A 12,539-nucleotide genomic window follows, 5' to 3' on the forward strand; every position below is an offset into this window, starting at 1 on the left:
CACAGCTATTGTAACAAACTGCGCCCCTTAACTTGCCTGGCACGTGTTAGTACAATCAACCCATGATATAGCTCACGGTCTTGCATTGAGGTCGGAAGATGAAGGGCCGTAATTGCTAGGGATTAAGGACTGCTTTGGGACGGGCCTCCGCACGTGCAATGTCAGGCGGCCGGCCAAAAACACACCAAAAAAAACACGCACCTCCATCACGTGACAGACACACGAAGCAGGTGGGAGTTGAGATTGGTCGTACAGGTTTTTTATTCCCCTCAGCTATCAAACCCGACAGGCTGTTTGCCTCTACAAACCTGCATTCAATCAATCATCTGCAGAAACGCGTGGTACATACATCGGGATCGGGCCGGAGGCCGCTTCTTGGTCTTAGTATCCATGCTCGACATCATCGCCCAACCTGCCGGCCAGTCCCTGAAGAGCGGGAATGCAGGACAAGGAATGGAGGATGGAGGGTGGAGGGATTGAGGGGATGGATGGACGGGAGAGAGGCCGGTTTGGGACAGTCTAGGACGGGCTGGAGGGGTCCGGGCCACCTGCAAACACACCTCACCCACCTTCCAATCTTCCATCCACCTTGGTGTGTTCCGGCGGCGAGCGGCTCGTCCTGGCCGGACGGGGACGGTGGACGGGAGACCGGGATCTCCACATCAGCCCTACCCATCTCCAATCTCAAACCCGGACGGTGCCGCTACGTAATTACTACACCGGGAGGGAAACGTTAGCCCCCCGCGTTAGTCCAACGATCCCGCTAGAGCTTCTTCACTCTCCACGCGAAACGACATCCTCCCATCTGCTGTTCCGGCGGCGCGTGGTTGTGGGAGGCAACAACGACAACATGCGCCGCTCGATCGGCCAGTCCCGGACGCAGAGAAGGCAGTCGAACAAGGGGGGTTGCCTCTCCCCTGCAAAGAGCCCGGTCACGCACGACGGGAGTTGCGCCCCCCCGACCAAACCATCCATGTGCCGAGGAGTTTGTCATCGACGACGACCACGACAATGAAGACACCGCAGCACCGCAGTCGTGTTGCGTTGCGTTGTTCAGCACGCAAATACATTTCTGTCAGCGAATGAGTCACTCGCTGACATTTGGGCGTGTCCCTTGCTAGTCGCAGACTGACAGGAGACAGGATGCTTCGAGCGCTTTCCCCAGGCCGCCAGCCGGCAGGCTACCACGGGCCGCCCCCCAAGGTTCCCCGGCCTTGTGGGAAGCTGGAATGCGGCCAAGGGCATAACCTGGCATGGCAGAACAATGCGCTGGGCTACGACACGGCGTGGCATGGCTTGGACCCGAGCCGACGGGCGTGGAAACGCGCCGACCCTCCCTCCCGTTTCTGTCGGAAGCTTGCGGACCAGAATGGTCATGGCGAACCACCCCTTTCGTCGACGGGTTTCGATTTGTTCTTCGTCGGCAAGGCAAGACGGCGCGCGTGCACACAGTCACAGTTCCTGTTGACGATTTTGGGGGCCAAGACCACTCGCTGCCTGGATCCCGCCCTCCATCTCTGCCAAAGTCGTACATTTTGCATCCTCTTCTTCTGCCTCGCGGGCTGCACTGCCCCGGACGCAGCCAATGGATCCTCTCCTTCCCGCTCGGAGGGGGGGAGGAGACACAGAGGCGCGGAGGAGGCGGAGGCGTGGGATTGGGCAGCGGTCTTTCTTTGGGCATTGGTGTTGACGTCGCAACGCCTTTTTTCGACTTTGCGACGCCGCACCGCCGGGTTTGTGTGCGTGCGACCCAGTTTCCATTTGCCAGCTCCCTCCAATCGAGGTACCCCATACCTCGTCCGTCACTCACCGGGACCCATTCTGCAGCAGCCAAATGTCAAATGTCCACTCCCTCGGGCCAGCGATGGGCCAAAGATGGTCCACCCAGGGGGCTTCCGCGGGCCAGGCCATGGGTCAGAAGCGTTAGTCCAGGGTCACCCATCATGGCGTTGCTGCCTCTGCGCCGTGGGTCGTGCCGGGAGGCGGTAACTGATACCAGTCGATGACTCCCTCCTCGTCATGCCGCTGTTCGCCAGCCAAAAAAAACTCCCATAGCACGGCAAGGATGCGCACACGCACACACACCTCTGTCGCTCAGAAACAGGTAAAAGAGAGAATCCCCCCCCTTTGTCCTATGCGCAAGGCGTTTCGTTGTTATGTGCGAGGCAGCAGTCTGTCAGTCAGTCCGTCAGTCAGTGTCAGTCAGTCCGTCGGCCCGCGGTCAGTAAAGAGTCGGTGTCGCCCGCCTTTTCTGCCCTTGCTTTCGCATTCCGGCCCCTCCCCCCATTCCAGCCAGGATTTTTTTTCTCCCTCCCACACCCGAGTTGATAAAATATCAACCCGATCACTTTATTTTTTTCCCTTGCAGCCCGACCTCATTTCCCGGCGCTCACGCACACCCCCGGGAATTTTACCTTATTCTCCCTTTTGTGTGCTCGTCCCGGACTGAGAAAACTCTTACCTGTCCCCAAGTCTGAGTCACTGCCGCACTGCTGCGCGAAGAGCCCTTTACTCCTTATATACTTGTTGCCCCCATCTGCGCTTGTCGCCCTACCACTGGCAATCTTTGGCTCGCGTCACTCCCGCTCCCACCCCTCCTTGAGGCCTGCCCAACCGCCCCTCGCAATTCGTCCGCGCCGCCTCACTTCTGCCAGACCACGCCGTCGTTGGGCAGCTCTGCATCACAGTCTTGGGAAAACACCGAATCACCAGTAAACACAACATCGTCGCATACTTTCGTGCGGGCAACCGTTCGCAGCTTGTTGCCATGCCGCTGCACCAGAGGTCCTCTGTCGCCTCCGGCAGCAAGAGGACAAGCACCGCCGGCCACTCTAGCTCATCCTACGGCCGGCTTGTCCCGCATTCTTCCGCTGATAGGGCCCACGAAGTTGACGAGTTCGACTATGAATATGGCTACGACTCCAAGCTCCTCGATGACTTGAACAAGGCCAACGCTGCACTCAACAAGATCAGCGCCGACAAGGACAAACTCAAGGCCGCCCTTGATGCTGCCAACCGCAAACTCAATGACAACGTCGTCTCCTACCGCGAGCTCAAGGCCCAGCTTGAGGGCACCCGCTCTGAGGCGGAAGTCCTCAAGGAGGATACCCGCACCCTCAAGGAAGAGAACCGCACCCTTAAGGAGGAGACCCGCAACGCTAAGGAGGAAATCCGCACACTGAAGGAAGAGAACGTTGCTTTGAAGGAGGAGAACCGCACCGTCAAGGAGGAAAGCCGGACTACCAAGGAAGAGAGTCGCACTTTCAAGGACGAGATTCGCGCATTCAAGGAGGACAACCGCACCCTTAAGGACGACAACCGTGACCTTAAGGAGGAGACCCATGACCTCAAGGATGAATCCCGCCGCCTCGCCGCTGACAACCAGCGCCTCACTTCCGAGAAAGAGCGCCTTGAATTTGAGCGCCTTGACTTTGAGCATCGCCTCATTGGCCTCAGGGCCAAGCATGAGAACCTCACCATGCGCTTCGACGCCCTCAACGGCCAGGCCCCTCCATCTGCCATGACCAGCCCTATGACCACTCCCCCTATGACCGTCGCCATCCCGGAACGTCCCATCCCGGAGCGTACCAAGACATCCTCGTCGCGCCCCTCTAGCAAGGCGTCGAGCAAGACTTCGAGCAAGTCGTCGAGCAAGTCGGCCACCTCATCCTCTAGTAAGAAGGAGCCTCGTGAGCCTCGTGAGCCTCGTGAGCCTCGTGAGCCCCGTGAGCCCCGTGAGGACCGCCATCGTGACCGTGACCGTGATGAGCGACACCGCGAGCGTGAAGACCGTCCCCGCAACCGTGGTGACAAGGAAAAGTCCGACGCCAAGGCTGATAAGGAGCGCTTGTCGAAGCGGTTCGACGAGAGACCCTCCAACGGGACTCGTGGTCCCGCCAGCTTCATTGAAGGATGGGGACCTTCAGGTTGGTATCCGACGTACCCCCCGGTTCGTGACATTGAGGCTTACACGCATGTGCCAACAGGACGCATGCAGGCTCCCGCTCCTGCACAATCCCACAAGGGCGCATACTCTAACGTGCCTCGTACACCCAATGTCGCCACTTCCGGACATTTCAGCAGCGATAGCAGTGCCTTTGATGATGAGATGTACGAGGATGGTGCTTACCACCCGTACCCCATCGCCAATTAACTTGCTTCACCTCACCGACCTGCATTTTCGCAATCCGAATGATTGTTGAGCAATCTCGGCTGTGCGTTTGGCCTCTTTGAGGACATTGTACTTGTTTTTCGCGATCCATTTCACCATCCAGATGATGACCGGATCATTCTCATCACGACCCGCCATGGTAGAACCATGACGAACATCGGGTTGGGCTCCGTCGCGGGCCCACTCGGGCTCTCTTCACCTTATCTCGGCTTCATGAGTCTCAGTGGGGCTTCCGGCAAAATGGACCCCGGTCCATCTCTGCCGTCATTTCCCCGCCTCATGAACGCATTCCGAATTTCGGACGATGATTCAAACCTCGCATCGTCGCCTGGACACCAGCATTCCAGCCTCTCCAACCTGCATATATCCTGCTTGCGCCTCTCAACGACAGCGTTACCCTTAGTCACACCCATCTCGTCTGGATTGACTACACTGCACACGATGAAGCTGTATCCGACTATCTCTGATGATCTCGCCCAGTGGGTGCAGCGCCAACCCGTCTTCTTCACCGGGTCGGCGCCAACCCTCGGGTCCCACATCAATGTGTCCCCCAAGGGACTGGCGGACTCGCACTTTGCTATCCTGGGGCCGAACCAGTGTGCTTACATCGACCGCACCGGCTCTGGGTGCGAGACTATTGCGCACTCATACGACAATGGGCGCCTCTGTCTGATGTTCATGAGCTTTGGACCTGCACCTCGGATTGTGAGGTTCTTCTGTCAATCTAAAATCATTGAGTGGGACGAGCCCGCTTTTCCAGATCTGGTCCGCCAGATTGCGAAGGGCAAGCGAGCCGCATTTGATGGTGCTAGAGCTGTGGTAGTGGCCAATGTCTTCGAAGTGCAGACGAGCTGTGGCTTCGGTGTGCCTCGAGTCAAGAAGGGAATTTACTCTTCCGACGAGTCTTCGGAGAAACCGGTGGAGGAAATACTTCAGGAAGGTGTGGACGGAAAGGTTGACGAACTGGCGGTGTTTGAGGAGCGACCGACCCTGGACGCATGGGTCAAGAAGAGAGTTGAGGACAACACGGTACAACAGTACCACAACGAGACGAATGTCACAAGCATGGATGGCCTCCCGGGGCTCAAGGCGGCACGACGCGGAGTCGGTGAGAAGTTGTGGGTGGGAGATGCAAGAGCGTGGATGATGAGGGTCCTCGCACAGCGCGAGGCGATTGTGGTGGGATTCAGCCTTGGGGTGATGGTGTACGTTGTTATGATGGGATTGAGTGTACTCGCATAGGCAGGGAAAGATTTGATGGATGGATGAATATGGGATGGAATGGAATTCAACCGGCGCTTGGGTGTTTGGCTTTTAAAAATAGGTGGGACGCACCAAAGGGATGGATATACACACTCGGGATACCTTAGGGATATAGACTTGTGATTATTTTTGTATCGGGATCAGCACCCGAAGGGAATCATTTCCCAATTAGCTAGGGCAGGATAGCCAGCTGTACTTTGTTTTTTCCTTTTTAGATAATTTCGAGCGGAACATTTTGTCATTTCCTCATGCAGGTCCTCCCGTTGTTCGCAGCTCATGGCTTGCGCCTCTGCGGCAAAGTGAAACATGTCCCTGGCAAGCCACAGCCACTGTATTTTAACTCGCAGGTCTGTTTGATGTGATTGGACATGTTTGAGCTTGGCATGCGTCTTTGTCTGTAAGTGTAATAGGCAAATAAAATAGAAATAACGATGGGATTTATACCAAATGTCTATGCGAATATCAGACTCCTGTGACATGTGTGTGAGAACATATCGACCCTGATTACCCGATTACAGCCAGGAAACAAGGCTGGGATGACGGACCAACCCAATCTCGGAGTTTAAGTCGAGAGCCTAATAATAGTCATGCCACACCATAGATATCACACATATAGTCTACATCGGGATGGAACAGGTGCAATACCGCCTCCGTCGTCGCCTAAGGGCTGCAACCTCACGTCCCGTGGCTTCGACGCCCCGTCGCTCATCACCAAAGTCTGCCGCTCGCACCAATGGCGGCGTCGGCTAGGGTCGCAGATGGTCGCATCTGCGCGCATCTAGGGTCGAGCTGAACGAGCTGCGACCAGGATGTTGCCCGTCCATCGCTCGGGTGTGCCTTTTAGGCGTGACGGGTACTCGTCCCGGCGCCTTCTGGTGTGACTGCACCCGCGCTGGCGCCGTTTTACCTGCTGGCTGTTGCGGGATGGTCGCGCCCATCTGCATGGAGGAAATTGCTGCTTTTTCCCATATGGGCCTTGTGCCCTGGGTTCGCAGTCCCCGCTACCTGCAGCTGGGCAGACTGCAGGTTTGTTGGTTCGTATATAGATCTCCCCTGGGGCCCGTTCCGTTTCCTAGGCGGAACTCACGTCTAAGCCAGCACCAATACGAGGACCGACTATCAACCATGAGCATCAAGCGTTCGTCATGTGCGGAGATGTGGGGTGTCGAGGAGAACTCGCGAGGATGGAGGATCTGGCTGCTCTGCGCCGTGTTTCGTAAGTTTGCTGTCTCCTTGCTGTCGTGTTTAGCTTGGTTATCTTACAGCCAGACCATGACCCGTGGGTTGTGGAGGGAGGAAAATATATGGAGAATAAGAACATGGAATCCAGAGACCGGGTGATGGGAAACAAGCCAAGTCGAAACTATACTGACGTCGTGCCCAACAGTCGGGTTGATTGTCAACTTCATCGCCGTCCTGGGATGCCTCTCCGACACAACCAGCTCCATCTTTCTATACAAGATTGAGAAGACCGACCTCCTCGCCGCCGTCGAGAAAGTAACCAACCGCCCCGCCGCAACATTCGACAACGCCGCTCTGCCGGACGCCTGGTACTGGGGTCTCTCGGGTTAGTCCTCTCCCTCTCCCTCTCCCTTCCCCTGAGGCGTCACATGGCTGAGCCGTCTCCCACAGGACTCTGCGATTCCAACCACCACTGCAAGACGGCCTTCCCGCCGACCTTCTCCCTCGGCGGCATGGTGGAAAACTCGCTGATCGCCGAGCTCGGTGAGGACGGCGCCGACTACGCCGCTGCCATCGCCCCCTGGGCCTCCGCCATCCGCTCCTACGGCATCGACGGCTCGTCCAGCGCCAAGTTCGGCCAGCTTTACGACGAGCGCAAGAAATTCGTCCCCTTCGCCAAGGCGTCGGCGGCGCTGGCCATCCTCGCCCTCCTCACCTCGGCGACCATCCTCATCGCGACTGTGGCGACCATGTCCTCCCGCAGGATCCCGCTGTGGTTGCTCTACCTCGGGACCTTCTTCGACGGCTTGCTGCTCCTCGCCGCGACCATCCTGGCCATGTACGCCATTAAAAACGGACCGCACTCGCTCCTCCAATATGCCTCGTTGACGGACGGGGCGGCCTTCGAGTCCCAGGTCTCGCCCGAGCACATGGGGCCAGGCATGTATACCCTCGCCGGAGGCGTGCTGGTAAAGTTCCTTGCCATCGCGGGTGTCTTCGTCGGCTTTATCGTCTTTGGCATCATCTCGCTCGCTGCCGCATGCTTGGCGGTTATGTGTGCATGCGCATGCCTGGGTGCAGCAGCCGGCGACTCAAACACCAGTTATCGATGTGGCAACTGCGGCTATACCACGAGTTACTCCCCGCGATTTAGCAACTGCAGCTCGTGTGGTGCGTACATTACCTAGCGTTTATCAATTCGGGGGGGATGGTAATAGTGTCGGACGTGTGAACTGCGCGGGGTTGATTGCAAGAATGACGACGGAACGTAATGACATATATCCGGGTCTCTTCATTCCTAGATTGATACTTGAATGCTAGTCCCTATGTAACTCTCTCGTAAATGCGAGGCGGACGGTTCGACGTCACGAACTCGCTACAGATCTGGAGTCGGCCCCTCAAGATTCACGCTGTGATCCCGCCACTGTGACGCTTGGCCTGACTCCTCCTCATGCGTCGCCGGCAAATGGCTGACTGCCGCTGAATTCTCGCAACGCGACGTCCGACAGACTAGCTGGCTACCTCGTCTTGTGTGCGCTCCTTCATGTTGGGCCGAGGCCATGGCGAGACCGCATTCGGCTCGGGGTGGGTCAACGCTCCACGGCGTAATCGTGCAGATGTTGCTTCTGCTTGATGCGCTGATGCTCTGAGATGTTCGAAGAAAGAAAATCCCCTATTGCTCCTTTCCCCCTTTCAACCGCCATTGCTCGCAGCTTGGTTGCTGTTCACAGCATTCCCCTTGCCGCCTCCGCCTCGTCCGCGTCTGCCACGTCCGGACGACTTCTCTGGAGCCGTCGTCGTTCCGGAGGCTGCCAATGCGGGAGTCGCAGTCACGGGCTTCTTATCCTTGCGCTCCAGAACCTGGACAGTGCCTTGAGCGACAGTGATGGGGCTGGCTGACACCGCTTTTACCAGACCTTCGTGCTCGGAAAAGTCCACATAGGCGAAGCCCTTGCGCTTGTCGATTTCCACGAACGTGATAGTACCAAATATTTCGAGAGATTGCTTGAGAAGGGCCTCGGTGACACCTTGAGAAGGGTTGGCATGCTTGACAAATCCACGGGTCGCATCGGGAGTCACAGTGGCGGGCTTCTTCTGAGATGACCCGGACTTGGTTGAACCACCTTTGGGGCCGCTTGGCGTAGCTGATACCGCCTTTGAACCAGATGCCTGACTTGTGGCCTGCGGTGCAGCATTCGGTGTTGATGGTCGAGAGGACTCAGCATCGACGCCTTTCTTCTTGAGGAGAACGACGGGTGGGTTGGCCGCACCTGAAGATTGTGATGCCCCGCCCTCTGTCGCCTTGCTGTTCTTCTCAGGGTTCTTGCCTCCTCGGGTTCTGCGACCTGATGCCTGCGATTGAGACTTCGGCGTAGAAGCGCTGGCAGCCCTGTTCTTGGGAGTTGGGGCAGGCGCATCAGCAGGCTTAGCGGGTGAAGCTGGTGGATCGATAGTTGCTGGAACAGCAGGCTCTTTGTTAGGGGTAGGCTTGGTATCTGTGTCTGCTTTAGCAGCATCCTGCCGGGCCTTTCTATGAGCACTGCCTGGACTGAGGCCGAGGTCCCGCTGGAGAATCCTGGCAGCCGCAGCGATACCAGCTCGACGACTCTTAGGAACCTCCTGGGCACTAGTGTCCTTTATCTGACTGGCCGCATTCTTGGCGGCGGTCGCAGCCTGCTCGATAGCAGCCTTCTTGGTGAGAATCTTGACAGTCTCCTTGGGAGCCTTGTCTGGTTTCTCAGCCTTCTCAGCCTTCTCACCCTTGCTCCTCTTCTTGGCTGACTCTTCGTCTTTGGAACCTCCTTTGCCCTTCCCTCCCCTGGATTCGCCCTTGGAATTCTTGGAGCCTGAAGAATCCTTGGCCTTGTTGGCCTTCTTTTCCTTGAGATATTCAATCAATGGGGTTGTCGTGACCTTGGACTCTGCTTTAGCGATATCATCCGCGTCATCGGCATCAATGTTCTGATTTGGTGGCGCTGGGTTGGCAAGATCCTCGAGGAATGCCATGAACTCGGGGTCCTGGTCAATAGTTCCCTGACGCGCATCGGTGCGCTTCTTGTTGCTCGGAATCTTCTTGTAGATGGCGAACTCAACTGCAGGTGGCCCAATCAGAGATGGGTTGTTGAAGGTGGCCTTGACGTCCTCCCAGGTTGAGGTCCGGACAGAGTCGCTTAGGGACATGATGTCATCTTTTCTCACGACATGGAGATAGGCGCGACCAGGCCGAGACGGCTTTGATGGACTTGATAGTCCATGTTAGCGAATTGAGAGATTCTGCATGAGAATGTGCGGCGTACTCGTTGGAGATTTTCCCAGGCGCATAGGAGAACCAGTCGACTCTCCCTTTGCCAACATCCCATTCACTTCCAAGAATGGACACAAACTCCGTTTGAGTCATTCCGGGAGGAAGGCGCCGGATCACGAGCTTCTCGCCCTCATTGTGAGGCTTAGTTTTGGCTGGCTTAGGGGTATCGCCCTCAGTCGCATTCTTCCGGCTCGTTAGTGGGCGGGACAATCCTCGATTGCAGATGGTGATTCATTTCGCACCTTGCTCGCATCGCCAAACTTTCCACCAGACCCTCTGCCTCTCCCTGGTTTGTTGGGCGCGTGATTATCGTGGGAGCCCTTGCCCTTGTTTGGGTCAGATATCAAAGTGACCTGTGTTTTGCGCTGCGCAGGAGTTCTCACTTTGCTAGACTCGTGGGCGTGACTCGCTGGCGCAGGGAGAACCCCGTTAGCCCGACGAGACAGGACTTGCGGAGCCTGTGTTGACATCTTGCATGCCGCAACAGTACCCGACGGTGGTGTTGATCCTGTAAAGGGACTGAAATGCTCAGGGACCTTAAGGCTTGATGAGTCGCGACCTTGTGCTGTGAATGCCCCGCCAAGCGCCAGTGGGGCAGATTGGGCGAATATGCGATTAACCAGACACGATATCGCTATCACGTGCAACCAAACCCCACGAAAGAAGGCACTCACTGACGAGTTCAGTAGCTCGGATGAAGAGGTGAAGACAGGAAGAGATTCTTGACAACCTCCAAGAGCGAGCTGTGCACCCAGAGATTCTTACAAAGCAGCATCAAAGCGACGCCGACGCGCAGCGCCAGTCATAGGCGCCGAGGAATTCCCGGTGTCTCACGATCACACCCCTCCATTATCTAAGACCCACCCCCATTCGCTCCGCCGAGTTGCTCCAAGGGCCAGTCGAAGGGCCAAGGTACCACCGCATCGCCTTGCATCGCCGGGCTGATATATATCCATATATCCCCCGCCGCCTACCCTCTCACTTCTCTCTGCGACGGGGTATGCCATAACATGGCTACGAACGTACCTCGACCGGGCCCCGCCAACCTGGGGCCCAATGCCGGACTCGATGAATGGCTTGAGGAGGCCAAGCAGTGCCACTATCTGCCCGAGAGAGCCATGAAGGAGCTGTGCGAGAAGGTTAAGGAGATCCTGATGGAAGGTGAGCTTTGCTGCCCTGGGGCTTAACAGGCGACTCTCGTTGACCCGACCTCCCAGAGTCAAACATTCAGCCAGTCTGCACCCCCGTCACTGTTTGCGGCGACATCCACGGACAGTTCTACGACCTCCTCGAGCTCTTCCGAGTGTCTGGCGGCATGCCAGGCGAGACGAACGCGCAGGCCCCGAAGACAGCAACGACCGTCATCACCTCTGACGATATCGAACCGCCCACCGAGATCACAAACCCTAAGTTGAGGAAGAAGATAAAGTCTAGTGGCGATGCACCCAGCAGCAGCGCAGCCGAGGGTGCAGAAGAGCCGGAGGCTGATGAGACAGAGGATGATCCTGATGCTACGATGGCTGACCGCTTGGACTCTGGCGTTAGTGTAACCGCAACTCAGAGCCAAAGTGCAGAGACCCGATACATTTTCCTGGGAGACTTTGTCGACCGAGGATACTTCAGCTTGGAGACGTTCACACTACTCATGTGCCTCAAGGCCAAGTGAGCTCCCTCCGCAAGCCTGTCATGTTCATCTGGCTTGTTGCTTACCAATCGTACAGATACCCCGATCGGATAGTCCTTGTCCGTGGAAACCATGAGTCGCGACAGATCACCCAGGTTTATGGGTTCTACGAGGAGTGCCAGCAGAAATACGGCAATGCGTCAGTCTGGAAGGCTTGCTGTCACGTCTTTGACTTCCTTGTCCTTGCTGCCATCATTGATGGTGAGATCCTCTGTGTCCACGGAGGCCTGAGCCCTGAAATCAGGACTATCGACCAGATCCGTGTCGTCGCGCGAGCTCAAGAGATTCCTCACGAAGGCGCTTTCTGCGACCTGGTGTGGTCAGACCCAGAAGACGTCGAAACCTGGGCGATCAGTCCTCGCGGTGCCGGTTGGCTGTTCGGTGACAAGGTGGCGACGGAATTTAATCATGTGAACGGACTGAAGCTGATTGCGCGAGCGCATCAACTTGTCAACGAAGGATACAAGGTATGGCAACTCTCCTACATATTTATTGCCGACTCGTGCTAACCACAACTAGTATCACTTCCCGGAGAACTCTGTTGTGACGGTTTGGTCGGCTCCCAACTACTGTTATCGCTGCGGCAACGTCGCATCCATCATGTCTGTGGACAAGGACTTGAACCCCAAGTTTAGTATCTTCTCGGCTGTGCCCGACGACCAGAGACACGTGCCCACGAACAGAAGGGGACCTGGTGACTACTTCTTGTGATGAAGGATGAAATACACGTAACGGATGGATGATTCGGTGTTGCATGTAGAATAGCATAGGGTCAAGATACCCATGGACTTGAGGTGAACTTCAGTGGGAAATCTGGTTGGGTAGAAACAGTACAATTGACTTTTGAGCAAAATGGGGCAAATGATCGGGCTTGGGAACCATGCGGCGTTAAATGACTCGCCTCATCATCTTCACCAGCGACTACATGCTCCGAG

The 12,539-nt window shown here is 56.6% G+C and overlaps 6 protein-coding genes across 6 annotated transcripts; 5 read left to right on the forward strand and 1 right to left on the reverse strand.

The window, feature by feature from the left end:
* The first annotated feature begins 909 nt into the window (after positions 1–909).
* On the forward strand, positions 910–2,378 carry BGZ61DRAFT_209442 (uncharacterized protein). Its single transcript, XM_046237995.1, has one exon. The coding sequence runs from the start codon at positions 1,144–1,146 to the stop codon at positions 1,987–1,989; it is 846 nt and encodes a 281-aa protein (XP_046105957.1). The 5' UTR covers positions 910–1,143; the 3' UTR covers positions 1,990–2,378.
* On the forward strand, positions 2,379–4,235 carry BGZ61DRAFT_209401 (uncharacterized protein). The gene has a single exon (XM_046237994.1). The coding sequence runs from the start codon at positions 2,768–2,770 to the stop codon at positions 4,151–4,153; it is 1,386 nt and encodes a 461-aa protein (XP_046105958.1). The 5' UTR covers positions 2,379–2,767; the 3' UTR covers positions 4,154–4,235.
* A 377-nt stretch (positions 4,236–4,612) lies between these two features.
* BGZ61DRAFT_348622 (uncharacterized protein) lies at positions 4,613–5,413 on the forward strand (the record flags this gene model as incomplete). The annotated part of the gene is made up of 1 exon (XM_046240075.1): positions 4,613–5,413. One exon carries the CDS (start codon positions 4,613–4,615, stop codon positions 5,411–5,413), a length of 801 nt encoding a protein of 266 aa, XP_046105959.1.
* Positions 5,414–6,559: 1,146 nt separating this feature from the next.
* BGZ61DRAFT_530942 (uncharacterized protein) lies at positions 6,560–7,803 on the forward strand (the record flags this gene model as incomplete). The annotated part of the gene is made up of 3 exons (XM_046253637.1): positions 6,560–6,650; positions 6,822–7,001; positions 7,067–7,803. 3 exons carry the CDS (start codon positions 6,560–6,562, stop codon positions 7,801–7,803), a joined length of 1,008 nt encoding a protein of 335 aa, XP_046105960.1.
* A 252-nt stretch (positions 7,804–8,055) lies between these two features.
* Positions 8,056–10,117, reverse strand: BGZ61DRAFT_209490 (Smg-4/UPF3 family-domain-containing protein). The gene is made up of 2 exons (XM_046237996.1): positions 9,913–10,117; positions 8,056–9,857 (listed from the first exon to the last, which is right to left on the reverse strand). The coding sequence occupies exons 1-2, from the start codon at positions 10,011–10,013 to the stop codon at positions 8,309–8,311; spliced, it is 1,650 nt and encodes a 549-aa protein (XP_046105961.1). The 5' UTR covers positions 10,014–10,117; the 3' UTR covers positions 8,056–8,308.
* Positions 10,118–10,623: 506 nt separating this feature from the next.
* Positions 10,624–12,503, forward strand: BGZ61DRAFT_448805 (Metallo-dependent phosphatase-like protein). The gene is made up of 4 exons (XM_046245518.1): positions 10,624–11,081; positions 11,138–11,582; positions 11,642–12,071; positions 12,124–12,503. The coding sequence occupies exons 1-4, from the start codon at positions 10,931–10,933 to the stop codon at positions 12,313–12,315; spliced, it is 1,218 nt and encodes a 405-aa protein (XP_046105962.1). The 5' UTR covers positions 10,624–10,930; the 3' UTR covers positions 12,316–12,503.
* Positions 12,504–12,539: the final 36 nt, after the last annotated feature.

This window comes from Ilyonectria robusta, assembly GCF_021365365.1.
Source record: "Ilyonectria robusta strain PMI_751 chromosome Unknown BGZ61scaffold_7, whole genome shotgun sequence".
NCBI lineage: Eukaryota > Fungi > Ascomycota > Sordariomycetes > Hypocreales > Nectriaceae > Ilyonectria > Ilyonectria robusta.

What these genes read in the sequence shown, in the direction of transcription:
- BGZ61DRAFT_209442 (XM_046237995.1), top strand. Translation starts at nt 1,144, where the DNA reads ATGCTTCGAGCGCTTTCCCCAGGCCGCCAGCCGGCAGGCTACCACGGG.
- BGZ61DRAFT_209401 (XM_046237994.1), top strand. Translation starts at nt 2,768, where the DNA reads ATGCCGCTGCACCAGAGGTCCTCTGTCGCCTCCGGCAGCAAGAGGACA.
- BGZ61DRAFT_209490 (XM_046237996.1), bottom strand. Translation starts at nt 10,013, where the DNA reads ATGACTCAAACGGAGTTTGTGTCCATTCTTGGAAGTGAATGGGATGTT. An exon ending in CCTGGGAAAATCTCCAACGA is followed by an intron (nt 9,858 to 9,912) that starts GTACGCCGCACA and finishes TGGACTATCAAG; the next exon opens with TCCATCAAAGCCGTCTCGGC.
- BGZ61DRAFT_448805 (XM_046245518.1), top strand. Translation starts at nt 10,931, where the DNA reads ATGGCTACGAACGTACCTCGACCGGGCCCCGCCAACCTGGGGCCCAAT. An exon ending in TAAGGAGATCCTGATGGAAG is followed by an intron (nt 11,082 to 11,137) that starts GTGAGCTTTGCT and finishes CCGACCTCCCAG; the next exon opens with AGTCAAACATTCAGCCAGTC. An exon ending in CTCATGTGCCTCAAGGCCAA is followed by an intron (nt 11,583 to 11,641) that starts GTGAGCTCCCTC and finishes CCAATCGTACAG; the next exon opens with ATACCCCGATCGGATAGTCC.